General features: G+C 34.7%; 4 protein-coding genes across 10 annotated transcripts in view; 2 read left to right on the plus strand and 2 right to left on the minus strand.

The window, feature by feature from the left end:
• Positions 1-1,073: 1,073 nt before the first annotated feature.
• Positions 1,074-3,198, plus strand: LOC149486875 (uncharacterized). 3 transcript variants are annotated; one of them, XM_089697172.1, is made up of 3 exons: positions 1,074-1,235; positions 1,670-1,822; positions 1,961-3,198. In XM_089697172.1, the coding sequence occupies exons 1-3, from the start codon at positions 1,229-1,231 to the stop codon at positions 3,025-3,027; spliced, it is 1,227 nt and encodes a 408-aa protein (XP_089553298.1). In that variant the 5' UTR covers positions 1,074-1,228; the 3' UTR covers positions 3,028-3,198. The 3 variants fall into 3 exon arrangements, with proteins under 3 accessions (XP_089553298.1, XP_089553300.1, XP_089553299.1); XM_089697174.1 differs by having other exon boundaries at positions 1,116-1,159; XM_089697173.1 differs by lacking the exon at positions 1,074-1,235 and adding an exon at positions 1,318-1,363.
• A 1,198-nt stretch (positions 3,199-4,396) lies between these two features.
• LOC149486876 (speckle targeted PIP5K1A-regulated poly(A) polymerase-like) lies at positions 4,397-11,185 on the minus strand. Of its 2 annotated transcripts, none has more exons than XM_089696994.1 (6): positions 11,121-11,185; positions 10,926-10,988; positions 10,060-10,191; positions 9,579-9,818; positions 9,138-9,293; positions 4,397-7,323 (listed from the first exon to the last, which is right to left on the minus strand). In XM_089696994.1, exons 3-6 carry the CDS (start codon positions 10,166-10,168, stop codon positions 5,747-5,749), a joined length of 2,082 nt encoding a protein of 693 aa, XP_089553120.1. In that variant the 5' UTR covers positions 10,169-10,191; positions 10,926-10,988; positions 11,121-11,185; the 3' UTR covers positions 4,397-5,746. The 2 variants fall into 2 exon arrangements, with proteins under 2 accessions (XP_089553120.1, XP_089553119.1); XM_089696993.1 differs by having other exon boundaries at positions 11,071-11,143.
• Positions 11,186-14,772: 3,587 nt separating this feature from the next.
• LOC149486877 (V-type proton ATPase catalytic subunit A) lies at positions 14,773-26,772 on the plus strand. 4 transcript variants are annotated; one of them, XM_089696998.1, is made up of 15 exons: positions 14,773-14,885; positions 16,952-17,066; positions 17,277-17,389; positions 18,045-18,272; positions 18,972-19,109; positions 19,467-19,618; positions 20,534-20,658; positions 21,103-21,249; positions 22,121-22,336; positions 22,993-23,152; positions 23,672-23,741; positions 24,134-24,270; positions 25,320-25,509; positions 26,196-26,317; positions 26,362-26,772. In XM_089696998.1, exons 2-14 carry the CDS (start codon positions 16,982-16,984, stop codon positions 26,286-26,288), a joined length of 1,854 nt encoding a protein of 617 aa, XP_089553124.1. In that variant the 5' UTR covers positions 14,773-14,885; positions 16,952-16,981; the 3' UTR covers positions 26,289-26,317; positions 26,362-26,772. The 4 variants fall into 4 exon arrangements, with proteins under 4 accessions (XP_089553124.1, XP_089553123.1, XP_089553121.1 ...); XM_089696997.1 differs by having other exon boundaries at positions 26,196-26,305; positions 26,339-26,772; XM_089696995.1 differs by having other exon boundaries at positions 26,196-26,772.
• The window catches only part of THADA (Thyroid adenoma-associated protein homolog), a 279,980-nt gene continuing 275,841 nt past the window's right edge, over positions 23,260-27,398 (minus strand). Inside the window, exon 28 of the transcript XR_016315819.1 lies at positions 23,260-23,291. The gene's annotated coding sequence lies outside the window, so the exon portion shown is untranslated. The remainder of the gene's footprint in view (positions 23,292-27,398) is intronic.

Below are 27,398 nucleotides of genomic sequence, written 5' to 3' on the forward strand. Positions count from 1 at the left end.
TACCAATAGCGGGACACCCTGTATATCTCGATGGTTTTAGTCTTTAATTTTTTTTTTATTCAATTTCATGTTTTCTTTGTTAAGGAGTTGGTACAAGGATAAATTTTTAAGGTTTAATTTCTCAACATAACAGCTGTATTTTACACTATTACCCAGATATTTCACAGACCCCCGGTATTCCGACCAACATTTTGCACGGCTTTGTCGGAGTATCGAATGTGTCATTTTTAGTTTTTTAATACTAAAATATACTTACCGCTCTTTACTAAAAAAAACGTATTCGAATGTAAACACGGTACATATACCAGGCAAACCGGTATTTTTTAAATTTTTGTCTGTTTGTTCCGGTTAATCTCCGGAATGGCTGGACCGATTTTGACGGAACTTTCACTGACAGATAGCTGATGTTTTAAGAAGTAAAATTTTTTATTATAATATTTTCATAGGAATATTGATTAAAAAGGAAAACTTAATTATGCGGGTGTAACCGCGGGACGTAGCTAGTTGAAAATAATTTTATCAATGTACCGTCCCTCCCGCAGTGATACAGATTGTAGCCATCTCTCAACTAGATTCATGTGTGAACGTAAATATGACGTATTGGATTTAAGATTAAGATTATTTTATAGACCTAAAATAAGACCTTAATTATAAACTATAAAAACATAAACACTAATTTAAATACCATACCATAATAAATTTCATTAGTGCGGCTAGCCTAATTATTGAAAAAAATAATAGTTTGAGTTGGTGATCAAGGGAATCCCCTGTCAAAAAGCTTTCAAAAAGAGTTGCAAACGCCATTCCGTTATACGGTTATACTATGAACTTCGGTTTTGTAAATGTTTCTGTTTTTTTTTGTTTACCCAATGAAACCCCTACATTCTACAACATATTAATAATTTTTGTAACTAGAATGTAACAACACAGCGACAGCAACGATAATGAGCTGTGGCTGTCGCTAGATTCACTACATGTTCGCTAAGTATTGTAAAATGTTTTTACGAAAATTGGAATACATAGATACTTTCTACGTCCATACGTCAATGTCACCAGTCATACATTGAGTGAATTGACATTGTTATTTGTTATTATAATTTCAAAGAAATCAAACAATACAATTGTTTATTGTTAAAACTGTATAGAATAATACATAATTGTAAATGCAAATAAGTACAAATAATAATTGCCTATAAAAATATTTATTTTTGATTGATTGAAATAAAAAATGGACAGTGAGTTTTCAACTGCAATGAATATAAACAGATTTGCTTTATAATCTTAGTCTACCATGTAGTTATATAAAATACTTGCTTTATAAAACCTATCCTATATTACTCGTGGATAATGTAGCTTTCGAATGGTGAAAGAATTTTTAAAATCGGTCCAGTAGTTTTATGAGCTTATTCATTACAATCAAACAAACAAACAAAGTTTTCCTCTTTATAACATTAGTGTAGATGCATTTTAAATATATCCAAATCTCTTCACAATTTGATTTAAATTGTGATTATAAATATAAATAACTAAATAATATTAAATAACAATTACACTGTTCAGATAACAACACTTCTCCAGCTGCTTTCCAAGATTTTGTTTAGTAGATCCAGACTTAAAATTTACCAAATTATGCACATCTTGTATTATTAAGATCCTTTCTATTTTTCAGATATATTGGATACATCAGGGTTATATTTTAGTGGAGATTTTGACACCCAAGTAAAAGAAATATTACAGTACATTAGAATGAGTAAGGAAGATGTCGAACATATGCAAGATCTTTTTGATGAACTGCAAGACATCTTTGAAAGAGTTTGGCAAGGTAAATATTTGTTATTTAATTATCATAAACATTATTTACTAATTTCAATCAAAGTTTCCACTATTTACAGCATAACAAAAGTTTAAACGAATTTGAAATGCAACTTTTATCAAATAATTGACTTCATGTTTATTTCAGGTTGTCAGTTTGAAGTGTTTGGTTCTGTAGTTACGGGTCTGGCATTAAAAGACAGTGATATTGACATACTTTGTCATCTTCGTCCATGGCTAACCCAACCGAGGGCCATCTTTGTTGTCCAAGCGAGGAAAATTCTTAATTTATACCGCCATAGATTTCGAAATATATTAGCTATAACTAAAGCAAAAGTGCCCATTGTTAAGTTTTACCACATACCAACCAGAAGACACTGCGACATAAGTTTCTCGGGCCCCATGGCGGCATACAACAGCCACTTATTGGAGTACTACATGATGAGTGACGAGCGCGTGCTACAACTAGCTCTCATTATCAAATACTGGTCCAAAGTGCATCGCTTCTCCGGAGAGAATCTGATGCCAAATTACTGTTTGACCTTACTGGTTATCTTTTATTTACAACAAAAAAACATAATATGTCCGTTCATTGCTTTACAACAAAAAGACGACGTAAGACTTGTTGACAATTGGAATACAGCTTTCACTAAAATAACACACAAATGTGACAAAAATGAGAACTTGTATTCTTTGTTAGGGAATTTTTTTAAATATTACTATAACTTAAAATTCGATAAATGTGTAATATCATTGTACACTGGACGAATAATAGAGAGGGAAAAATTTATTGACGTACACAAAGTGCCTCCAGAATTCAAATTGTATTCTGCGAATGTAAAATCAGAGCTTTGCCAGCCACTTCGCTTAGACACGTATATGTGTGTGCAAGATCCATTGAACCACAGCCGCAACTGTGCAGTCGCTGTGCATCCCAAGTTAGCAGTAAGAATTATCGACATATTTAAAAAGGCAGCAGAATTATATGATAAAGAGCCGAGTGATAATTTTCTTAGAAACTTGTTGCACACTCAAGAATCTCCCGTACCTACAAATAAACCAATATTCAGAAATGATCACATCAAAACGCATGGAATTCAAAAACGAAACAACACAAAGAAGAACCAACGATCAATTGAACGTGCAAGGAATTTCAAGAGAAAATTTAATTATAACAGAAATCAACATAATCAACAAATAATTAATAATAATTAACAATAACAAATTAAATGACTGAAAAGTGTTGTTTTGTCAATTATTGTGATATTTAAGAGATTATTAAATATGTTTAGGGAGTAATAATTATTGATTGTTTTGTTATATTTGTAACATATGTGAAGTTTAATTTTTAATATATTAAATATGAACAGAAGAGTACTTTCACTATCATAGCGTTTTATTTTAGACTAGCTGTGCTCCGCTGTTTCACCCGCATTGCTCCGCTCGAGCTCCTGTTGGTCTTGGCTTGAAAATATATTGGTCTTCCTCGATAAATATCTAACACCAAAATAATTTTTCAAATCGGACCAGTAGTTCCTGAGATTAGCGCGTTCAAACAAACAAACTCTTCAGCTTTATAATATTAGTATAGATGTATTTGAGCTCCAATCACCCCTAGACTGTAATTAATTTCCTTAGAAAACAATAATGTAGGTATATAATATTATTGTTTTCTAACTGACGTAGAAGCGGTCTAGCAATGAAAGCTGTACCGCGTTATCTACATAAACATTTTACCCTCACACAAACATAGTACACGGAGTACGTGAATGTGTTCGTACTCCGTACTAGTGAGAAAAAGATAGAAAATATGTACATATAAACCATTAGCCGAAAAGAGTAAGCAACGTAACCTAAATGCAACCCAGCTAATTACCTGACTATAAACGGAAAGTGTATTTACACGTACGCCGCTTTTACCTCAGTTTATATAATACTAGAGGTCCGCCCCGGCTTCGCCCGTGGTACATATTTCGCAATAAAAGGTAGCCTATGTCCTTTCTCGGGTATCAAAATATCTCCATACCAAATTTCATGCAAATTGGTTCAGTAGTTTAGGCGTGATTGAGTAACAGACAGACAGACAGAGTTACTTTCGCATTTATAATATTAGTATGGATGTACTAGCTTTCCGCCCACGGCTTCGCCAGCGTTTTGAAAAAAAAACTCGCATAGTTCCCGTTCCCGTGGGATTTTCGGGATGAAACCTATCCTATGTGTTAATCCAAGTTACCCTCTATATGTGTGCTAAATTTCATTGTAATCGATTCAGTAGTATTTGCGTGAAAGAGTAACAAACACACACACATCCTCACAAACTTTCGCATTTATAATATTAGTAGGATTCTACTGTAATTTCCTACTCATGGCTCCCATGGCCACGGCTAGAGGGATATGGAATCCTTAGCTTAGGTATGCCGTACACTGTACAACATATACAAATCCTTAATTTTTGTAGCCTTTTTAATGTATTATTTAATGTGCATCTGCATGATAGTGTACAATACATTTATAAGATAATACATAATAAGTATTTTAACACAATAAGAAAGTCATAGAACCAACAGGTTTAAAAAAAAACAGGTTATAAAAAAGGGCTTTAATGTTCAAAGCTTTCAAAAATTAAAATTATTACAAAATAAATCGCTTAACTTATAAAATTAATATATCTATAGTGTGTTTATTTTGTCATAAGTCAATTAAAGAAAAAAAAAGTAGTAATAAGTCATTATTTGCCGCCATGATATGACGTCACAAATGCAATTTGCAAAGAGGGTATCTTAACATGATTATAAAATTAAAATGTTATCGAGACGAGTAAAGGCTAATGATATTATTTGTAGTATGTATTTCATGCACCTATAATTAATTTATTGTTGAACTGAAAACTTGAATATATACATTTAAACATTATTCCAAAAAATGTGTATCTATGCTTCTAATTAATCTAATAATATGTCAAAATCGTCCCCATCTATACTTTTTTGGAATCATCTTAATAAGATTTAATTTCCTTTGAGTTACCCAAGAAGCTGTTTGATGTTTTTCTGATGTTTTTTTATCCCTTTCACACCTAACTTGGCAAGTGGGTGTGAAAGGGATAAAAAAACATACAGGCGTCATTCAAGGCCATATTTTCTTGTTACAAGATAATGTTCATACTGAAATCTCCAGTGTATTAGATATAAGCTTCTTGGAGTTACCCACATATTATCTCATATCTATTTTGAATATCTTATTGATTTTTTTGTGATTTTACTTAAGCACAAAAAATGTTTTAATCAATACATATGTATTTTGTTTAAATGTGAATTGCACGTTAGGTAAATTCCTAAAAAGCTTGTGTCAGTAAAAAATATGTAGTCATTGTACTCAATTGCATTTTTTTATGATTTAAAAAAGTTATTTTGTAGTAGATTATAAACAATAACAAAAAATGAGATTGTTGGCGTGCTAGATAAAACTTTGAGGCACCAAACATAGTCTGTACTTACATAACACAAGTCAAAATTATTTCTGTGTACGTCAGTAAAAAAAGACAATAAATATACCTACACATAATATGGTTTTATTGTCTTAATTTATTGAAGTGCAAATAAGTGATCACAAATCATTCTGAAAAGTCTCTATAATAAATTGTACTTTTTTTATATGATTATAATTTGGGAATCAAATGAACTAAATAGCTACAGCTATTCCAACAAATTTCATGCTTCTAGGTATAACGAATGTATATATGTACTCTATAACACAAGTCACAACGTCATCATTACGGCCTACAACGACACTGTAGTAACAAATTTAAACGTGTTTTAATACCATTTATTCGAAACGGCTCTCGAATTCTTAACAACTACATATTATAATCCATATCATGATTGATAAACTTTTGATTTCACTAAAACTCGCGTAGAAAAATAACAATCTATACAAATCACGGGTCGTCGCTCGCTTCCGTGTCATTCTCTACGACACTCGTCACAACTTCTGAGCCGTTTAAATCGCCTTCCTTGAGTAGACCGTTGGTTAAATCGATTTTTTCTTCAATTTCTGCGTCCTTGTCCGATTTTGGGTCGTCCGCGACGGCTCCGTCTGTTTTTTTCGCCTTGAGGAAGGGTCGCATGAGCACAAAGAACCAGCCCTTGACCATGATGATGAAGAACTTGCCGAACTCCTGGAAGGTGGTCTTGTCGCCTTGCAGGTGTCGCAGCTGCAGGGCCGCATTGCGCGCGTCTCGCGGGAAACTGACGCTGAGCGTGACGCGCAGGTCGTGCAGCTCGCGGTCCGTCGCCAGGATCTCCTGGGAGATGCGGATCTGTTTGTCCAGGAAGCTGCCCGGCATGTGGCCGTATAACCGCGTGAACCGCTTGCGCTTCCACACGGCTTTCCTCACATCGCTGGCGTACAGCTCCACGTGCCTGTTGCCTTCGTTCTTGGTCTCTATAGGTTCCAGCGGCGCGTGGCAGATCTGCTCGAACATAACCTTGAGCACGTTCCGAATGACGCTCTTCCACTCGTCGTCCGGGATCCGGTCCAGTTCTTTCGCGTGCACATTGGCGCGGTACTCTGTGCGGGCGGCGCCCGGGGGCTCCGGGGGCTTCTCTAACAACACGCCCCGCAGCAGATTGACGCAGCCCGAGCTTTTCTCCTTATGGTACGTCGCGGCGGCGAGTTTGAAGTACGCCTTGATCTCCACGGCCAAACGCGAGCCGACCGACGACGCGACATTGTGGCACAGCTCGAGCGGGTCCTGCACGCACATGGACGTCGTGAACTTCATCGGCAGCACCGTTTTGGCGATCAAGTTCCTCTTGTACCGGCTCAACTCCTCCGGCAAGGTGTCCAGGTCCGCGAAGGCCGCCTTCTTTATCGGGTAGCCGAGGAACGGACACACGACCATCTCGTCGAAGTTGAAAGTCGCGTAGTACTCGAAGAAGCCGCCGATGAGCTCCGAGATGGGCGACTCGTTCTCCACCTTAGGTAACAAGTCGTGGCGGTCCAGGAAGCCCGTGTTCCACTCGTCAATGATGAGGTCTGTCGAGGAGTCTCTTTGCAGCCACGCGACTGAAGGGAGGATCGAGACGGGCTTCTGCTGGAGGTAGAAGATGAGGAGCATGGTGAGCGCGTAGTTGGTGAGCCTGCCGCTGCCGGAGAATCCGTGCACTTTGGCCCAGTACTTCACAAGCACGGCCACGGGAATCAGCCGAGGGTCGGCGTGCAGAAGAAACGCGATGAGCTTGCTGTTCCGAACCCCCAGGAGCGTCTTAAAGGACACGTCGCAGTTGGTCTCCGTGGGCTTGTAAAAGAATTTCACTATGGGCGTGTGAGCGTTCGGTATCGAGTATATCTCCGTGAAAATTTGCGGGTACTGCTGCAGTATTCTCTTGGCCTTGTTGACGTGGTTTATGTTTGTGTACTTGAACTGTATGGGCAGGTCCACGAAGCAATCCGCGTCGCTCGTCTTGATGCCGAGCCCGGTGGTTATCGAGCCGAAGGGGTACGCGTGACATCCTGTAAACAAGTTCATGTTATTGTACGCAATAAATTGACCATTTTCTTTTTTAATAAATCTTAGGTTGTAAAAAAGATACACTGATATTTGTAATAAATTTAATAAAATGTGATGTGATATTATTTATTGTGTTTGATTCAACACCAGCATTATAAATTTAGAAATCATAGTGGAGTCATTTTAATGAGATTAGAATAGAGAAACATTTACATTTTACAGTTCATAAAAATTCAACAACGTAAAATTATAACGGCCGGCATTCAATGATATATTCATTCCTTTATTTCGTCCTTTAAAATTTAAAGATTTTAACGGATTTTAAACACGATTTATACATTATATTATTTGAATACTCGCGTAAAATCAAACAATATAATACTATTTTGTACCTGTCTAAATTAAATAAAAGTGTGTGAAATGCAGAGGCGGCTCGCCCTAAGGAGCGCTGGTGCAGTGAACTCCCATAAATAATTATAATAAAATCATACTCCTTAATTTCATTATTAATATTAATTATTACTATTTAAAATCAATCGTAATCGTAAAAAACTACTGTCAATACCAATGAATATATCCATCATTCCATCATTCCATACACCTGAATAATACTGTATTATACAGTAACGCGCGAAGCGGAGCGCTCACGATTGCGCTCCAATGAAAAAATAGTTAGTACATTTCCTAATACGAAATCCAAAAGGAGTGCAAGAGAGGGTTTGCCAGTGCCCTGCGCGCGTGAAACAGAAGATTTTCTATGGAAAAATAGCAAAATTCGGAGCGCCGCTCCCGCAAACGTTGCCGGTTCGTTTTTACCGCCGCGCCTGGGCGCCCGTACACAGGACAGCGATTGCGCGCGACGTTGCCACTCTCTATATTAAACAAACACTCGACTCTCGAGTCAACTTCAATGCACACGCGCGAATGCAAATTCGGGAATTTTCTAATTAAAATCATAAGATACGTGTTGAAATAGTAAATGTCCAATGTGTATTTGTGTGTCTAGAGACGGAAGCCATCCAACTAATATAATGAATAAATCGCGTTTAAAGCCTTTAATTTATAAATTAATAGTACTCGCGTAAAATCAAACACAGAAAGGTACTAAACCGCCCAACGATCAATTAATCACTACGACATATAGGAACGCGCCCAAAGTTTAAGGTCCGACGCAGATATGGCGGCGAGCAGCGCGGATCATTTTTCATTGTCAAAACTATTAAAAATAAATAAATATTTCAGGATAATTTTCACACACGGCACGATCTGGTCTTTTACTAAGCTTTCGCTTGTGTTATAGAAACCAAATGGTTGATAAACACACATATATGTAATTTTAAATAAATACATTTATATAGATAATTAACGCACATACAACAGTTCTTCACACAAATATTTGCCCTGGGTGGGAATTGAAACAACAACCTTGGGCTTGGAAGGCAGGGCCACTACCAACTCAGCCAACCGGTCAGTCATTTTTTATTAACATTATCCTTATTATAATAATATTCAGAAGCGCAGCGCGCTACCTTTCGCATGAGACACTTCGACGCTTCTCGGGAATAACTTGTTTAATTTGAATTTTAGTATTTTTGAAGTGAAACTTCTTTATCGGGGTTGGAAAAAAATTGTGTGTAACATTTTTTCGTTACGCGTGACATTTTTCCGTTACGCACCATCTTTTTCTTATCCCTACCACGCGTGATTCGACGTATTTCTGTAAAGTTGCATGTAAAGTTGTAAATAAGTTTTTGAAAAATAAGGTCATAAAGAAGTTTCACTTCTTACGTGTGTACACAAGAGTTAGGACACTCACCCGGCCATATCTCGCTGAGAACGCTCTGCAAATCGCTGTATAACCTGGATATCCTGGTGACCTCCTCCTTGGTTAGGCGAACGGCAGCCAACACCTGGTCCAGCTGCTGCAGGAAGTCACCCGACAGTTCTATCTTCGACGGCTCGATTATAACGTCTGCAATGAAGATTACATTTTATAAGTTATTGTGAAAACTTAGATGCAGTGAAAGGGTATATGAATGAAAACTAAAATAAACCATTTAATGTTTACTTTTGTGGCATTCAAATCTATGCTTAATATCATAAAGCTGAAGTTTTTTTTTTTGTACGCGCTAATCTCAGGAACTACATACTGGTCCGATTTTATTAAATTAAAAATTTAATGTTATTCAGATTACACATGGCCATAGTTGCAAAACTTTCATTAATAAATTAACATAAATCAATGAATGAAACTCACTTTTCTCTTTGCTTTTCACGAACACTCTCCTATTCCGTTGCAGATCTTGCTCCGAGAACGGTTTGATTGTCAGAAACTCGCCGTAAACACATATTTTAGCAGAATTAGCGATCGCGTCCTGTGAGCTCTGAGCGTCCGCCATTGATATGATTGCGAAATTTTTCATTGGTTTTATGTGTTTCACTTTGTAGTCTGCAAATGCCTCTTTGAGGTCATCTATCCTGGTGTACGGAGGGTAGCCTGAAATATTATTCATTTTTAAAATAAAATCTATATGTATGATACTGTTATAATAAATAAGTTTTTTATCTAAAATTGCCGAGTACACGTGTCAGAAGTGAAACTTCTTTAGCAAGACTCAAACATACCAAAATCGTTGCCATGGTGTGACAGTATTGCTATGACGCGTCCTTGAAATTTTACTCTCAACGCGCCGAAAGTTATGCTTCAATAATAAACAAATTACAAAATAAAATGTCACCTGAAACATGTATCTTCAAAGGGTCAACGCCATTTTTGTCGGCGGGTTTCTTTCCTCTGTTTTCCCGCCTTTTTGGTGACGCCGCAGCTTGTTGTTCGACGAGCGCCATTTTTTATGGATACAATTTCTCACCTTGAATATAATTTTTAGTTATTAAAAAATATATTTTTAATTTATTTAGTTGTTTTAAACAACCTCACTTATCAAAACAAGGCTAGTGTATAGAGACATTTCTTATACATTTGAAACTAATTAACATGACATTACCAAATGAGCTTAATGTTTGCAGTAATTACTTCAAAAACAAGTCATTATAAACACATTATTTAATAATTTGAAATAAATAGTTTGTTTATGATAGCTTTTGCCCTGATTGTTTTTTAACTTTAAAAAAATGGAAAAAACTTATTTTATAAACTTTTAGAACTTTTAAGACCCATGGAGGGTTGTCGCGTAAAAACCACAGGACAGTTCTTTGGCATATTATGTAGTTAGATATAAGTTACATATTATGTAAATTTATTGACATTATTTTAAAAGAGCAACTATGGAGTTTCTTGCCGATTCTTCTCCATAGATACTGCTTTCCGAATCGGTGGTAAAACCGTAAATGTTAAAAATACTATGTAATGACGATTCGAAAGTGCTACTAAATAGTAGTCTAATTGAATAAATGAATGTTTGAGTTTGAGTTTGTTTGAGTTTAATAGCAACAATACTATCCTTATATTATAAACTCATATTATAAATGCCAAAGTTTGTGAGCACATATGTATGGATGTTGGTTTCTAAGTGTTAAATAGGCTATCATGGATCAGCAATTGATGGAACTTCTCCTAAATAATGTAGTTTAAGGGTATACCTACCACATGGGATTTTGATGGCTTCAATAAAGTAGTTAGGTTTCAAATACCCACTAGCATCACCCTCTGTTAAAATAACACCATTCTCCGATTCATAAAATTTAATTCCGTCATTCAGTGCTTTGGCCAAATCAATATATATTAGTACTTGTGCGTTTCTACGCAGCCCACTTATAACATTGGGATCGCCGAATACACCTTTTGCTAAATGTATGTGCTTTCTTTGCATGTGATGTAACCCTTGAGATTTTATTTGCGGCCAGGCTTTCAAATATGTTCCATGGACAATTGTGGAATATTTTGGCTAGAAATAAGTAATTATTATTAAAAAATTTGTTTGTTATTAGCAAAAAAACTTGTTGTTTTGAATGTATGTTTGCCAGGGTTGGAGTGTGGCGATAAAACAACGACAACAAGGTGTTATGTCTACATGAGGACTCTTTAACCCATTGACCACCGAGCGGCCCGATCGGGGCGCGACACAATAGATTATCTATTGTGTCTGTGATTCCGGGGACTGATGGATTAATGACTGTAAAACGATATCTATAATAACTAACTTATTTTACATATTATATTGCTTATATTATACTATGCATGTAGCAACTACATATGTAACCATATGAAATGAAATACATTTATTTGTCTATTTATGATTTACAATTACATAATGTACAACAAATATTTCCACAGTACTACTGAATTTGGAACTAAATTAAGCTGTAATATAATAAAGGAAAATTTAATTTTTTAACAAAATTTTCCTTAGGATTTAAATATCAGATATCCTAATAAATTTTGTTTAGTTTGATATTTACTACGGTTATAGGTTATAGTTGATTAGTTTGATATTTACTATAGTTATACAATTCAAACTTAATGGCGATTCCGAAGTTAAGTGCAGGTGCGCACAGGTCCCTTAACATCCCACTAATACCTTAAATTGTTTTCTTCGTAATGGAGTGTACGATTTTCCGAGCTGCCATTAAGTTTGAATCTATACTAATATTATAAAGCTGAAGAGTTTTCTTTGTTTGTTTGAACACGCTAATCTCGGGAACTACTGGTCCGATTTAAAAAATTCTTTCGGTGTTAGATAGCTCATTTATCGAGGAAGGCTATAGGCTATATAATATCATCACGCTACGACCAACAGGAGAGGAGCCACGGGGGTTAAACCGCGCGGAGCGGCTAGTCATACTAAACAATACTACTTCAATATCTGTCATACTCACTTCCAATATTGGAGTCAGTTCTTCATTACTTATTTCTTTTATAGTATGCCCCTGATTAGCTTTGATTTCCCAGTTGTTAGAACTATTATTTAACTTCAATGTAAATCTTTGTTTATCATTATTTTTGACCACTCGCACAATATCTGCTTGGTTGTATGTATGGAATGATTTGTGCCTCAATAGATCACTGACAGAGATGTATCCTTCGGAACTAAATTAGAATAATTTGATATTAATAAATTAGCAAACAAAACAAATTAATCACGAGTGTCAGAATAAATTCCCACAATATCTATGTGGGAATAATTCTTTGATGTTTTATAATAATTCAAGCTTATTCACATTCTATTATAATAATACATTATGATGAGAAGATCAGACGACACTTTTTGTCCAGATCCGAGTGAAAGGTTTTCATTTTTCAATATGGTTGTAGGTATATATTTTTCTAAGATATCGAAATACTAGGATCATTATTATGATTTCAGATTCGCATCGTTTCAGACGGTTAAATTGATAGGTAGCAATTTATAAGTTTAAATTGCAATGTTATTCAAATTTATAAACACTCCGTTTTTATGTTTTCAACACGTTGACAATATGCAATTCAAATAATATAAATAACGAACCTTATGTTAAGTCCCTCTTTGTTAGCACCGTGTCTGAGAATCCAAGATAATAGCTTACTCAATTGAATATCTTTCTTGTTCCTGTAATTTAATTCGCCATTAAAGTTTATACATCAAAACGTCACAGGATTCAAGATTTTAGTTATGTTGTTCTTGTTCGACAGAGCTTGTTCTGTATTTTGAATACATATCGTACATAATTTGTCTTCTATATAATGTTTAACCACGATGTGTTAAAAATATAACCACGCGAATTATTGCCAATTGAGGGGACAAAAAGCCCCGTTCATAAATTAATAATTTCCTTGTTGTAGTAAATAGATCACAAAATTCACAATACAATAAATGTCATGTACACTATAAAGTAGACAGTAGACTAAAGACAACGTCATAAACAATAAACTACAAACCCTACAGGCTAAAAAAAGAGACTGACGTTTTAGAATTTGAAAGAATTGTAGATTAAATTTATTATTGTAGCTATATTATGTGATATAATATATTAAGTTATGTGGTTAATTCCCTGTGTTAATTTTATTATAATAATATCTCACTTAGAACATATAAGAAAGATAGCCCTATTATACTTTGTAAGAATCAATTTCTTATCGTGAGAAATAAATGAGAATAAAAATAGTAGTCAATGATTCTGAACCATTAATAACATTAATTCTGTTATAGTTGTAACGTACTATAAGTATAACTATATAATTCATAGTCACTCAAACAAATAATGTAATTATAATATTATACTAACTGACCCGGCAAACCGGGAAACCTTGTTCTGCCTTATCTTATCACTTATTGCCTAAATTGAGGTATTATTACTAGAGAGGGCACCACGAACAAAATCTGTGCGACAAGCGCGGCCGCGGCGCGGGGTGGCTAGTGAGTCATACACTTTGTAGATATTCTGCTTCTTATTACTTATAAATTAACACCAATCAATGCAAATGTAAAAAATAAATATTGTTAATCATATAAAAAAATATGAGTAAACTTATCAATTAAAACCAATCAATGTAACAAAAAAAAGTTGACGATTGACTCTAAATCGTGTTACAAATAGTGTAGTAGCGATGTCCTCTCTAGTACGTAGTATGTAACGTTAAATGTAAAAAAATAGTCTATTTTACCCGCTTATAAGACCTACTAGGTAGATATTATGTACAAAATATTTCATTATAATCAGTCAAGCAGTTTCGGAGAAAATTAACTTTAAAACCCAGAACTTTAATATTAGATTTACGATTATAAGAATAATTTAAATCATTTTAAAATATTTAATGACTTTTTAAAGTACTTATTAAAATAATAAATTACTTGCAATCACATAGACCATAATATTGCCATAGCATTACTTCAATAAGGCCGCCTGTCCATCTGCAAGAAAATTTCCGCAAGAAATGTCCGATAGTCTGTCTGACATTTACTTGCAAGTCTAATAATTATTATTCCGTGTTTCCACCGGCAAGCTACACAACTTAGGCCGCGAATCCATCTGCAAGAAAACTTCCGCGAGAAATGTCCGACAGTCTGTCTGACAGCAACTTGCAAGTCTACTTACAGGTGGAAACGCGGAATTAGACTTGCAAGTTGCTGTCAGACAAACTGTCGGACATTTCTCGCGGAAGTTTTCTTGCAGATGGAAAGGCGGCCTTAAACAAAGTCACTTTCTCTGTCTCTACATATAATATCCATATGAATGCTTAAATCTTTAAAACTACGCAACGGATTTTGATGCGGTTTTTTAATAGATAGAGTTATTAGAGAGGAAGTTGTTTCAGACAAAGCGGGCGAAGCTTCGGGAGGAAAGCTAATAACGTATAGATGGTATATGAATATGGGCATTTTAGAACTGTTTTAATGTCAAAGGTTTGGAAATTAAATATGAAAATATTTCAATTATTTAATGGTAGCATGGGAGTCTGTTATTTATTTAATTTTTTTTGTAATAAAAAATCAAAAAAATCAATGAAAAGTTTGCATAGACAACAGATCATAGACTTAGGTCAGCTGACATAAATTTTATCATTGGTCTTGTGATAAGTTGTGATCCTCCGCCATTCTCGGGTCGTCTTTTCCATCTTTCTTGTCCCGTGAGTTGATTTTATTGTAAATCTGCTTTTAAATTTAAACTTTTATTACAATTTAATGTGCTTGTGCTAAAGATTGTGAATATTACTTATTATTTGGTTTTTGGTAAGCTTTTGCTTGATGTGCCGCAATACGCCTTAACTTTGCATTTTTATATATTTTCTTTAGATTCTACTCATTAAAGGGTTTTAAAGTCATATTGTAAGCTTTATTATTAGTATAATTTGTATAACTATTCAATCATTTCATTTTTAAGAACATATTTTTTTAATCATGTGATCGTTTGATATTGATTCGGTTTGTCCCAAATCCTACCTTGTCCATAAATTTATTCTTTGGGACAATAATTAAGAGGCTTATAAATTTAAAACGATTTTTACAATCCAAACTAAGTTATTACATTGTATTTTTATACTGTGCATTTATCACACTTATTATTTTTTAATAATTCAAAGAAACATTCTAATAAGATTAAGAAACCTATTATTTAAATTGACTTCAATGCATATAAGTTTAAATTATTTCTACCTAAATGTATACAACCAAACAACTCAAAACATGAACCTATATTGGTCATGTGATTGTAACAATGAATGTGTGTCCAGTGAAAATTACTATACACTCATATTGCTACCATGTCCATGTTAGATTATCACCAGTTACCAAGTCCAAGTTGTATAACTTATTTACTTCCAAAGAATTCCATTGGATTTATGTATCAATTATCAAACATATTGTATCAAAAATGAATGAAAGAGAATAAATTATCATCTCATACAATAATGATACAAAATCCAAAACCCCTTTTCTTTTTGTGTTATATTTAAATTTTATGTTCTCCTTCAAACATGTTTTTTATAGTTTTTATCCAGATATGTTCTCCTTCAAACGTGTTTTTTATAGTTTTTATCCAGAGCATATTGAAAAAGATCACATTTTTAGTCAATATAGACATATCAATACATTCATTTCATTTCTTATGATTTTTATATCCAAATTACATAATACATATTTGTTACTCAAGAAAAGGTTTCATTTCACCCCAAAACAATATTTTATTAGGTTTTATCTATAATATGTCTTCATGTATGTTTTTAAATTAAATGTATTGTAATATATGCATGTACTGCACATATTTCATTTTGCATTCATAGAATATACTATAGTTCTTGTTAAGTAAGCATTTAGTATTTTGTAAGAGAAATAGTACGTTTAAATAAATTGGAAACTCAGTCCGTGTTTTATAATAATCATTATTTATGTACGGTTCTATGTTTTGAATACTGTTTTCTTTCTAAAAAATATGCATTTTGGGCATATTAAAAGAATTAAATCAATTTGTTTATCAAGTATTGATAAAATTGGATATTGGTTATGAAAATCATAGATATGGAAAATTTAAAAAAAAATCAATTCTCAATTGACATTGATGGATGTTGATATCAGTGACATGTTGTATGGTTGATAAATGATCAGCTGATCTGTCAGCACTTTTCTAACCATAAAGACATACTTCTATAATTTATGTTCAAAATTAATAAATTATATAAAAAAAAATATCTTTTTATTGGGTGTATTTGTAAAGGTTTGTTGTACACAATACAATTTTATAAAATAATAATTTTCTCTTAATTCTTTTCATTAGATGAGGTCATCATATTATGGTACCTCTCAACGTTATGTGTTCAATAGCATCTTTTTGGTAACATTTACTACAATCTGGAATAGTTATTTGGTGCATATGAAAGGAAGAAAATCTCTAATCAGTGACATGTCTCCTACATTGCCTCCTATCATTCACATTATATAAAGTTTCGAAAATTAATTCAAATAAAAAAAAAACACATCTAAAATATATGTTTTAAAGCAGAATTTATTGGTCATTTAGTGTCAAATGTTATTTTCTGCTTGCTTCCCTGTCTCTTTGGATGCTTATCGGTTTCTATGAATGCTTATTTTAACTATTGTTTCCATTTAATTAATGCAATTTGTTATGTTTATGTAATATTAGCAATGGAAACGTCCTACAAAATTTCACTGGTTAATAAGTTCAACAAATTGTTCACAGATACAAAAATATATTATAAATATATTGAAAATGGCGTCAAAGGGCGCATTGAAGACGATCGCCAATGAGGAGAATGAGGAGCGGTTCGGTTATGTATTCGCCGTTTCTGGACCCGGTAAGTTTGAAATAATATCCCATATTAAAATTACGCTTTGTAAAAATACTACATTTTTTAATTTTTTAATAAAAAATATAGTTTTATGGCTTCTAAAAAATCTAAGAGAAGAAGATATTAATACTCGATAGCTCAGGCAGTACGTCGAAAGAATCTAATCGATCTATTCTATCCTTTAATTTTTTTCAAAATGTTTGTCCGTCTGTCCAGTCGTAACGGCGGAAAAGATGTCCGGATCGGCTATGTACGAGTTGGTGCGTGTTGGCTACAATGAACTCGTGGGCGAGATCATTAGGCTCGAGGGTGACATGGCTACCATTCAGGTAATTGGATATTTTGTAAATGAAAATGTGTTGTTTTGACAGCTTTGTGAAGTGTGAAGCTGTGGTTCTACAGTCAACAATTTTTTGGTTTTTTATGTTATAGTTTTTTATTCAATTTGGAAATGTATCGAAAGAGATTATTAATATTGGTATGTACTTTCATTCAAACACCAGCGCAAATGTACAATGTACAATATATATTTACCATTAAAGATAGTATCTGAAAATCTTTTTTTGTAATGTAAATTGTTACGATATATTATCAAGTTTAACTGTATTCATCATGCTAAGAATATTTTTTTGTTGGACGTAAATTGTAACTTGTGTTATGGAAACCAGATGACTGATAAACATACATATATAATCTTATAATATAAAAATGAATCACAAAATGTGTTGGTAAGCGCATAACTCGAGAATGGGTGGACCGATTTCGATAATTCTTTTTTTATTATATTCCTTGAAGTACCAGGATGGTTCTTATGTAGAGAAAACATAAATATGTACCACGGGCGAAGCCGGAGCGGACCGCTAGTTTAAAATAAATACTTATATAGATAATTATTAACACCCAGACACAGAGCAAACATCTATGTTCATAACACATAACTGTAGTTCATGCTGTTTATATATTTTTATTCATTCATTCCCATAGGTGTACGAAGAAACATCAGGTGTGACGGTTGGTGACCCAGTACTCCGTACAGGCAAGCCGCTGTCCGTGGAACTCGGACCAGGTATCCTCGGATCCATCTTTGATGGTATCCAAAGGCCGCTGAAGGACATCAACGAGCTGACCAACTCGATCTACATCCCCAAGGGTGTGAATGTGCCCTGCTTGGCTCGGGAGATCGATTGGGAGTTCAACCCGTTGAATGTTAAGGTATGTTGTAGTTCAAAGAATTTGTCCAAAAAGTTATAAAAAAAGACGGGTTGCACTCCGGGAGTGCCGGCAGAAGTGAAAACTTGATTATTAACGTTGAGCATGTTTGATATTTTGGAATGGTATCCGTCTTACGCTTTTTCGATCAGGTCACGTGTCCTGACGCGAGTTTAAGATTTTATACCCATTACAGAAAAAGTGCTCAACGCCGCTAAAGAAGTTTTCACTTCAAAAATAATTAAGCAGATGTCGGTTTTAGTTGGATAATAATAACAAAATAGAAGATTAATTTGAGTAACTAACTACTTATTTCACGCAAAATAAACTCGTCAAGTTGCGGAAACATGCCCGTATTGATTTATTTTTTATAATGACATAGAATTATTTGACATTAAGAAAATAGTAATCAGCTATGCGGTGAAATAATTTTCATCTGAAATAGTGAATTTGATTAAAAATGGAAACCGAAATATGAACTGCAACAATTATTCTTCAAACTTTTTTCTAAATGTACTTATTTTTTCAACGTAATTTTGGTATTTTTGGCCCTTATCAAAATAAATGATTTCAAAAAAAAAAAAAAATTCAAAAATTCTTTATTTGGAACATAATAACAAATTGTACATAAACTTAAATTACGATGACATCCGTAAAAGCATAAGAGCTGTGTGTTTCCGTTCATCACTTTGTTCACCACAGGTGGGCTCGCACATCACCGGTGGTGATCTCTACGGTATCGTCCACGAGAACACTCTGGTGAAGCATAAGATGCTGATGCCACCGAAGGCCAAGGGTACAGTCACTTATATTGCACCAGCCGGCAACTATAAAGTCACTGTGAGTATATATGTATTTATTATAGAAATAAACTGACTTTATTGACATTATAATTTTTATTGTATCTTTTAAGAATATTAGCTAATAGTTACTTTAATAATGTGAATTGTAACTATTCCATATTATAAATATCAATCTATCTATGTATCTTATATAACAAATTAACTATAATAAAAAAAAGAAGAAAATTGTGTGATTGTTCAAGAAAAGCATTGGAATGCTTTTTTATAGAGCAATTTTTAAAGAATGGAAAAATTGATAAAACTCAGGTCTCGGCTTGCCACTGCCTCTAGCCTCTTAGTATATGAGTCCTAAAAAAATAACATTAATTATTGATATTAACTCCATTGTCTCTAGGACATGGTGCTAGAAACCGAGTTCGACGGTGAGAAAGCTCAATACACGATGTTACAAGTGTGGCCGGTGAGACAGCCGCGTCCGGTCACAGAAAAGCTGCCCGCCAACCATCCGCTGCTAACGGGACAACGTGTGCTTGATTCGCTCTTCCCGTAAGTTATATACGTAGCACTCACTCAGTGGACATCACTAACTCAGTGGACATCACACACTTACTGAATATCACTCACTCAGTGGACACCTCACACTAACTGCATATCACTCACTCAGTGGACACCACACACTACCTGAATATCACTCACTCAGTGGACACCACTAACTTATTGAATATAACGAACTCATTGAGCATCACATTGCTTGTAAACCATCCGCTGCTAACGGGACAACGTGTGCTTGATTCGCTCTTCCCGTAAGTTATATACGTAGCACTCACTCAGTGGACATCACTAACTCAGTGGACACCACACACTTACTGAATATCACTCACTCAGTGGACACCTCACACTAACTGCATATCACTCACTCAGTGGACACCACACACTACCTGAATATCACTCACTCAGTGGACACCACTAACTTATTGAATATAACGAACTCATTGAGCATCACATTGCTTGTAAACCACCCGCTGCTTACGGGTCAACGTGTACTTGATTCGCTCTTACCGTATGTTATATTTATTGGGAGCAATCACTCAGTGGACACTGCACACTAACTGAATATCACTCACTCAGTGAATAAAACTAATTATTGAATATGACGAACTTTTTAAACTCATTGAATACCAATTGAACATATTCAATATTGTGTAAATCAGCGGACAACATGTGGCCGGCTCGTTTTTCGCGTATATTCATTCACAGAACATCATTCACTCACTGAATATTACTCACTCACTGAATATCACTAACTCATTGCACATCTGTAACTTAATGAATATTTTATGATCGACATTTTGACATTTAATGATCGACAATCGCGTTTAAAATCCGTTAAAAAGTTAAGTTATTTGTTTTATCTGGGATAAAGTGTAAATATGAGTTTAATATTATGATATTTTCGTATAGATGTGTACAAGGCGGTACAACAGCCATCCCCGGCGCTTTCGGTTGCGGCAAGACTGTCATCTCTCAAGCTCTGTCCAAATATTCCAACTCTGACGTCATCGTATACGTCGGGTGCGGGGAGCGTGGTGAGTTTTATTTCAAATCAAATCAATTCAATTCAAAATTCAAGAATTTAATATTAAAACACAAGTTTAAAAAAATATAAAAACATTAAAATAATCGATGATACGTTGTTCTATGTACTGGGAATAAATTTAATTTGTATATTTTTCATTTTTTTACAATATGTATATTGTAAGTAAAGTTTAGTTACATAACTCAAGGTCCTTGATTCAAGATTGAAAAGAAGATTTTAGATTTGTTTAATTTATCTGTTCATGGAATAGAATAAACGTTATATATTTAAAAAACTACCAAAAATTGTGCGTGTGTGCCGAACATACGTGTCAGAAGTGAAACTTCTTCGGCAAGATTCAAAGACACCAAAATCGCCGCCTTACTCCATGACGCGACTTTGAAATTTTACTCTCAACGAGTTTAAAGAAGATTTTATACATTTTATCCACCAGGTAACGAGATGTCCGAAGTACTTCGCGACTTCCCGGAGTTGAGCGTTGAGATTGACGGAGTGACAGAATCCATCATGAAGCGTACAGCACTTGTGGCTAACACCTCGAACATGCCTGTCGCTGCCCGTGAAGCGTCTATTTATACTGGTATGTATATAGAAATCAGTCCGTTTGTTTGTGTTTTTGTAAAAGTTTATATCCATGATAAATAATGATATTTTAAAGATTTTTTTATTAAATGTGTATATCACATAACAACAAATTATTATTTTAGGACATAGTTTTTGTCAAATATTGATAAAAAAAATTAATTTATAGTTATGAAAAGTGTTTATATTATTTTAGATAGAGATATGACAATTTACTATATATATGGAAAAAAGTAGAATCTAAAATAATTAATCGTCACTAATTCATGTCTATGTTATAAATGCAAGTTTATTCGCCATTTTTAAGCGAAAGTTTGTAAGTATGGATCAATGGATGGATAGATGTTTCTTACTCTTTTACGTAATGGATTTGGATGGAATTTTACAGTAATATGGTTGTACATTAGAATTACACATGAGATATAGACATAATATTTAATTTTGTCGTATGAAACCGTGTAGCACAGCTAGACTATATGTATATATATATATAAATCTCGTGTCACAATGTTTGTCCTCAATGGACTCCTAAACCACTTAACCGATTATAATAAAATTCGCACACCATGTGCAGTTCGATCCAACTTGAGAGATAAGATAGTTTAAACATGTAGGTACCACGGGCGAAGCCGGGGCGGACCACTAGTATGTATATATAAAACTCAAAGGTGACTGATATAGTGATCTATCAACGCACAGCCCAAACCACTGGATGTATCGGGCTGAAATTTGGCATGCAGGTAGATGTTAGGACGTAGGTATCCGCTAAGAAAGGATTTCCCGAAATTCTTGCGGGAACGGGGAAAAACGGGGATGCACGTACAAAGTCGTGGGCGGAAGCTAGTTTTAATACATTTTTCTTGTAACAGGTATCACCCTGTCGGAATACTTCCGTGACATGGGCTACAATGTGTCCATGATGGCGGACTCCACGTCCCGTTGGGCGGAAGCGTTGCGTGAGATTTCCGGACGTTTGGCGGAAATGCCCGCCGATTCCGGATATCCGGCGTACCTCGGGGCCCGATTGGCCTCCTTCTACGAGAGGGCGGGAAGGGTCAAGTGTCTTGGAAACCCTGATAGGGAGGGTGAGTTCAATTCATTGTAACTATTTTACTTTGTTTGGGAGAGATCGCTGATATGCGATAAGGTTGTTATGTATTATTTGTTTTCCTTTTTGTTTTGTATATTGGTAATTGTTGTTTAATATTTCATGGTACATAAAATTGATACACAACCCGACAGACATTGCCATGTCTTCCAATGCATAAAGTTGAAGTGGCCGTTAAGTTTTCTTAATTAATTTATTGCCACAAGTTTTTTTAGAAACCTAACCAGAGTTTAGTGCAAATACCTAATTTTGATTGAAATAATTTTTGTAATGTATACTAGTAAATTTATTCGTAACAGATAATATAGATTGCAATAGCTTTAGAGAAGCCATGTACGCTTCTCCAATGTACGAATCCCGCCTCGTAATTGAAATGAAACTTCTATAACGGGGTTGGAAAAAAATTTAGTGTAACATTTTTTCGTTACGCGTGACATTTTTCCGTTACGCGCCATCTTGTTTATATCCCTACCACGCGTGATTGACGTATTTCTGTAAAGTTGCATATAGTAAATTATTTTTTTAAAAATAAGGTCATAAAGAAGTTTGACTTCTTGCGTGTGTACACTAGTACACGCACACATTTTTTTCTATTTAAAAATGTCCAATTACTAAACAATATTTACTCCCCAGGCTCCGTATCCATCGTGGGTGCGGTATCACCCCCCGGAGGTGACTTCTCTGACCCCGTGACAGCCGCAACCCTGGGTATTGTGCAGGTGTTCTGGGGGTTGGACAAGAAGTTGGCGCAGAGGAAACACTTCCCGTCCATTAACTGGCTCATTTCTTACAGGTAAAAATACTATAATATTATAAAGCTGAAGAGTTTGTTTGAACGCGCTAATCTCGGGAACTACTGGTCCGATTTGATAAATTCTTTCGGTGTTTGATAGCCCATTAATCGAGGAAGGCTATAGGCTATATATCATTATCTAAGACCAACAGGAGCGGAGGAATGTAGATGAAACCGCAAAGCGCAGATAGTGCATAATAATGAGAGAAAAAAACTAAAAACAAGTCAACATCTTTATTGATGGGTAAAAAAATAACTTAAATGGATCAAGGAATTAAAAAAATAGTTACATTTATAATTATTTTAAAAAGGTTTATTATTATCATTATATGTTTTTATATTTAATAAAATCATTTTTTTTTTAATAAATCCGACTCCAAGGACCGGAATAAAGAACTTAATTTTAGTTGTAAAATTGTAGTTGTGTAAAAATATGAAATTATAATTTGACGTAATTTGCTTAGCTTGTATTAAAAATATACAAATGATTTTAAATTGAATGCAATTTTTTTTTCACAGTAAATACATGCGTGCTCTAGATGACTTCTACGACAAGAACTACCCCGAATTTGTGCCACTCAGAACAAAGGTTTGTATTTTATATTCATACTTTAAATTATAACAATTTTCTTTAAATAATAGGAAAATTCGATCTTGTAGACCCGTACAGGCTCTTTTCGCCCGTTATTACTATTTATTTTTCAAATAAGCTATAAAGCTAAATATTAAAATCTCAGAAAAAAAATTGGTTGTTTGTAAAGTAGGTTTACGATCGAGATGTTTACGTGATAACATAATGCAGTGGCAGCACTCGAGATGAGACGGGAGATCGGTCCGTCTCTCTCTCGTTATACCTGTGATCGCGCTCGTGACGTTTTGGTGTGACACAAGTTTCTGAACATGTCACCCGACTAAAACGATTTTAAAAACGTTATCACGTCAAAAACAATTCAATAGTAAAAAGCTAAAATTCTCTACCAGGTAAAGGAGATCCTCCAAGAGGAAGAGGACTTGTCAGAAATCGTGCAACTGGTCGGTAAAGCGTCGCTCGCTGAGACCGACAAGATCACGCTCGAAGTGGCCAAGCTGCTCAAGGACGACTTCCTGCAGCAGAACAGGTGGGATTGTTTATTAAGTGAAAAAGCTTTTTTGTTTTGTCCATAAAAGGCCGGCAAAGCTAAGTGTTTATGGGCGGTGGTGACCACTTACCATCAGGTGGCCCCACCTGCCCCTTTGCTTGCTCTGACATAAAAAAAAAAACTTCTTTAGCGGCGTTGAGCACTTTTTCTGTAATGGGTATAAAATCTTAAACTCGCGTCAGGACACGTGACCTAATCGAAAAAGCGTAAGACGGATGGATATCAAACATGCTCAACGTTAATAATCAAGTTTTCACTTCTGCCGGCACTCTCGGAGTGCAACCCGTCTTTTTTTTAGATACTAGCTGCTCTGCGCGGTTTCACCCCCGTGGCTCCACTCCTGTAGGTCGTAGCGTGATGATATATACCCTATAGCCTTCCTCGATAAATGAGCTATCTAACACCGAAAGAATTTTTCAAATCGGACCAGTAGTTCCCGAGATTGGCGCGTTCAAACAAACAAACAAACAAACTCTTCAGCTTTATAATATTAGTATAGATTTGTTCGATTTCACACGAATTTTCTTAGGAATTATTAGGAGAGTTTAGTTTTATTGTCAGTAGATGAAAATGTAAATAGGATGTTATAAAATTTATTTTTGCAAGAATTGTAGATTTAATTTATTACAATGACAAATCGATGCAGATTTTGGAAATTCTTTAGATAATTATAGGCTGCATAATGTTGCCACATTAAATTCCGAAAATAAACTTCACATTTCAATAATTACTTAGTTTAGAATAATTCTGTTCTTTATTGTTTCCTGTTATAATTATTGCTTTAAAAGTGTATTATGATGATTATTGTTACATGATTTTAAAATAACAACTATGTTCTTGCCGGTTCTTTACTATAGATACTGCTTTCCGAATCGGTGGTAAATGTAGAAATATGTAATGACGATTCAAAAGTGCTTTTATAAGAAGTCGTAATTGAATAAATAAATGTTTGAGTTTGATCTGTTACTTTTATTGATTTAATTGTGTTTTCTGATGATTATTGTTACAATTATTTTTTATTTTTACAGCTACTCTGCGTACGACCGCTTCTGCCCGTTCTACAAGACGGTGGGCATGCTTAAGAACATAATCTCGTTCTACGACATGTCGCGTCACGCAGTAGAGAGCACCGCGCAGTCTGACAACAAGGTCACGTGGAACGTCATCCGTGACGCTATGGGACCCGTGTTGTACCAGCTTTCGTCTATGAAATTCAAGGTTAGTTCTACCAATATTATAGGGAATATACTAATAGTATTGGAGTCAGTTCTACCAATAGTATAAGTATTTAATAGCAGTGGCCCAAGAATAGACCCCTGTGGCACTCCTTCATAAAGTTGCAGCATTGGTGCAGCTTTTGAATAACAAAGTACCGAGAGTCAAGCTTTGTGGCCCTCCTCTGTGAAGTTGTAGCATCCTTATAACTTTTGAATAGCAAAGGACCAAAGACGGATCCCTGTGGCACACCGCAAATTCGATGCCCTAGAATGTTGTGAAATAGGCCCTATATTTTACTTCTTTCAGTATCAGATAATAAAATATAATCGATTTTATTAACCAAGGATGAATACTTCAATTTAATGTTTTTTTTTACTTAATTTTAATGATGGCATCTGGCAAACGTGTCATGATGTTCAATAACTAATTTTTATTATTCAAAAATGCCTCAACGCATTAAGATTGTTGAAGTGAAACATCTTTATCGGGGTTGGACAAAAATTTAGTGTAACATTTTTGCGTTACGCCCTACGCGTGACATTTTTTCGTTACGCCGTACGCGTGACAATTTTGCGTTACGCCATACTCGTGACATTTTTAAGGTCATAAAGAAGTTTCACTTCTTACGTGTGTACTCTAGTACACGCATACATTTTTTTTCTAAAACCTAATATTTCGTATTGCAGGACCCAGTAAAGGACGGTGAAGCCAAGATCAAGGCGGACTTCGACCAACTTCTCGAAGATATGTCCGCGGCTTTCCGCAACCTCGAAGATTAGGCGATATCACCTTACACCTCGATATCTCCCCGATATCTCCCAGATATCACCCCGATATCTCCCTGATATCTCGCCGATATCTCCCTGATATCTCGCCGATATCTCCCTGATATCGCCATACATTTCCAAATTCCAATACATTGTTGAAAGTTCATAGCGCGCCACTTGTAAATAAATATATAGCGCGACATAGTTGTTATTTATATGATATTATACTAAATATATTTATAAACAAACAGATTTATTTTTGCCTGGTTTCTAGTGTGATTTTTTTGATCGATTCGTGCATTCCACGTTTTTATAGTTCGCTTTGCCGTTCGTTTCAGTATTATCGAGCAGAAATTACATCATGAATTATATCACTGTTTGATGTTACGTGTTGATAGGAGTTATTATAAATAAATATTAATTATTGAAACGCTGTTTTATTCTGATTAGAATGAATTGTATTGATTGTTGTAAGTGAATAAAAGACAGAAAAATATTGTTCTTTTTATTGATCTCCGTTAGCTGATTTGTCTATATTGTAGGAAACTGCTTCTTTTTATTGGCTCTAATATAATATAAAAGAAGTTGAAACTGATCATTCAAAATAGATCATATTATACACCATACATATGTGCATATTACATTCAAAGTTCTGCGTATTCAAACAATTTTGTATATTTTTTAAGAAAAAAGCTGTGCCACACAAACCCGCGGGCAAGTATTTCTGAAGCTCATGTGTTATTCTTCTGAGTAACATAAAATTAAAGTCTCGTAAAAAACCTTCCCGTACTTCTTGAGCCAATTCGTTACAGACATACATACGAATCTTGCCTATATAATATTAGTATCACAGAGTAGTATAGAAAAATGAGAAACATTAAGCAAAAGAAAACTTTTTCAAAATAAATCATTGTCTACTGCTGCCGGAATTACTTTCTAATCCTTCATTTGTTTTCACTGACACCTGCCAGAAGAAAACGACGCTTTTATAACGATTTACATAGATTTGCGAAATTTGCACGATAATAGAATAAAATCAAGATGGTATTCGATGAACCAAATATGAGCGATTCTGGTCTACTAATAAGTGTAGAAGACCTCATCAACCAGGCTATGGGACCT

Source organism: Colias philodice, chromosome 7 (assembly GCF_061535455.1).
Source record: "Colias philodice isolate Cphi_HAF_F1 chromosome 7, ilColPhil1 Martin Lab GWU primary, whole genome shotgun sequence".
In the NCBI taxonomy this organism is placed as follows: Eukaryota; Metazoa; Arthropoda; class Insecta; order Lepidoptera; family Pieridae; genus Colias; species Colias philodice.